The sequence below is a fragment of the Haplochromis burtoni genome, unplaced genomic scaffold (assembly GCF_018398535.1).
Source record: "Haplochromis burtoni strain Fernald_Lab_line unplaced genomic scaffold, NCSU_Asbu1 Contig_4866, whole genome shotgun sequence".
NCBI lineage: Eukaryota > Metazoa > Chordata > Actinopteri > Cichliformes > Cichlidae > Haplochromis > Haplochromis burtoni.
This window is the reverse complement of record NW_024587227.1, coordinates 1-2,274: the sequence shown is the minus strand read 5'-3', so window position 1 is coordinate 2,274 and position 2,274 is coordinate 1. Positions and strand designations below refer to the sequence as shown.

General features: G+C 42.6%; 1 protein-coding gene across 1 annotated transcript; it reads right to left on the bottom strand.

The window, feature by feature from the left end:
• Window positions 1–882: 882 nt before the first annotated feature.
• Window positions 883–1,468, bottom strand: LOC102291250 (GTPase IMAP family member 2-like; the record flags this gene model as incomplete). The annotated part of the gene is made up of 1 exon (XM_005953506.1): window positions 883–1,468. A coding segment is annotated over one exon (586 nt), but the record flags the coding sequence as incomplete, so codon positions are not given.
• Between the last annotated feature and the right edge of the window lie 806 nt (window positions 1,469–2,274).

Genomic DNA, 2,274 nt, shown 5'->3' with positions numbered 1-2,274 from the left:
GAGAAAACAGTCACGATCAGTAGTGTTGTTCCATCCGTGCTGTCTCTCAATTACCACCTTGAGAAACTGACACCTCAAGTCCGTTTCCTGAATGGCCTGGTCAGGAGTCTCCAAGCATCATTCTATGTCTCATCGTGCACAAATGACTGCCAGACTTTTGGCCAGTTTGGTCTTTTGGAAATGCAATGAAATAACATAAAGTGCACATTATGTTCATTGTTTAATTCATATTTATTTATTTATTTATTTATTTATTTTCTCTGTCACTCACACTTGGACACATACAAACACATGTTCACACAGAGACTAGATAAGACAGACGGGACATGCTAATCACACTGCACTAAATTTACTGTGATGGTTCTTTGCTTTGTACAATCTCAGCACTTTTTGTCTGAAGAGAAAGTTCTGCTTTTGCATTTTTCATTGAATGTTTCTTCTGTGACTATTCTTGCAGCTAAGTTTCATTGAGCTGTACATTATAGAGGTACAATTTCAGAATTACTTGGTGTATATTTTGTAAGTTCACTTGTTTCATTATGTGTTGAGATACATACAGATTAAGAAAGAGAAAACATGATCTATTATTTACATTTAATATGTACCTGCAACATTGTTTAAAAAAGACTTGAAAGAAATTCAAAGTTTAGGGCTTGAGAATTGAGGATAAAGATTGGAGACTTACTTGAGTCTTGGAAAACAATGACTTTGTCCCACATATGGCTCGTAACCACAAAGATCTTGAATTTTCTTACACACTGCTGGGGTAGCATTATACGATCTCCCAGTATCAGACCACACAGTATCAGACCACATGGTATCAGACCACACACTAGCCACTTGTTCTCTCTCAGAGCTCTGAGCACTGAACCCCAGACTGACTGAGGCCTTCTCCCATAGTATGACTGTCCGCTGTCGCAGATTTTATCAATCTTCTGCAACAGCTCTTTGACCTGATCCCTGTTTTCCATCTTGTTGTTGAATACGTGGTACACACCGCTGCAGCTTTGCAGGAGCTGCTGGATGTTTCTGTCCTCTCTGGTGAACATCTCAATGTCCATGTCGGTGTCTTCCAGTCGGTCTCCGTAGGTGAAAAGCAACATGGTGTGTTTGGAGACATTAGCGCTAAGCATCTTCTGCAGAGCTTTCAGTCCTTCCTGCTCCTGTGGAGTGAATCTTCCGAGCTGGAGGACGAGGATGAAGACGTGAGGACCTGGAGAGCTTAGCTGGAGAGCTTTTTCCAGCTCTGCTTTCACCTCGTCTGCAGATAGCCGAGTGCTGAAGAGTCCGGGGGTGTCGACCACAGAGACTCTATGATCGTCAATATCAACTTGTTTCTTCTCACTGCTCAAAGTCAGAGGGCTCAAACTGATCCTACAGTTAAACTCCTTCTTTCCCAGGATGGTGTTTCCTGCTGAGCTCTTCCCCACTCTCTCCTGACCCACCAGCACCACCCTCAGGTCAGAGCCTGAAACAACACACGGCATCAGCAAGGAGGTATGGATTGAATAGTGTGCATCAGCATTAGTGCAACCAAAAAAATGGCAAAATTGGAATTTAGTTTCTTTAAATAAGTTCAGCTTTATTTTTATTGCACCACCTCACAATTGCAGTCCTCTCAATTTAGAGACTCCACAGCATTAGAGAGAAACCCCAAAATCACATCATCACCTATGAGTGGCAATTGGTAACAGTGGGAAGGAAAACTCCCTTTCAACAGGAGGTAACCTCCAAGAGAACAAGGCTCAGGGAAGGGCAGCCATCATAGAGACCCATTGGAGAAAAAAGAGAGCACAGAGAAACAAGACAAAGTTATGAGAGAGAACACAAAATGAAATGAGTGGTGTATGAACACCAGAGGAAACTCTCAGAGCGTCATGGGAATCCCCCAGCAGCCTGGGATTCAGGCAAGGGCGTAGATTTGGCATGGACGGAAGGGACATGTCAGCATCAATAATTTGATTTCTTAGAGTAAAGAAAAACAAACCCGATAGTAAGAAAAAAAACAATCTGTCAACGTCTCATTCACCCAGCGGTGCAGAAAGGGTTAAATTACGTTCTCTACTGGAGTCCTACGTCATATGACAAATATGGCCAATGTGATTGGCTGTGCTTTTCAGAGAGCTCTGTTTAGTTTTAGCAGAAGCAAGCCTGATCTGCGAGGAGGAGAGGAGGACGGCAGCGCAAAGGAAGAACCTGGATCTAAGAAAGTATTTTTCAAAGAAACCTGTAAGTCACTTAAAGTCAATTTCACTCAACAAATGTGTGGCTATG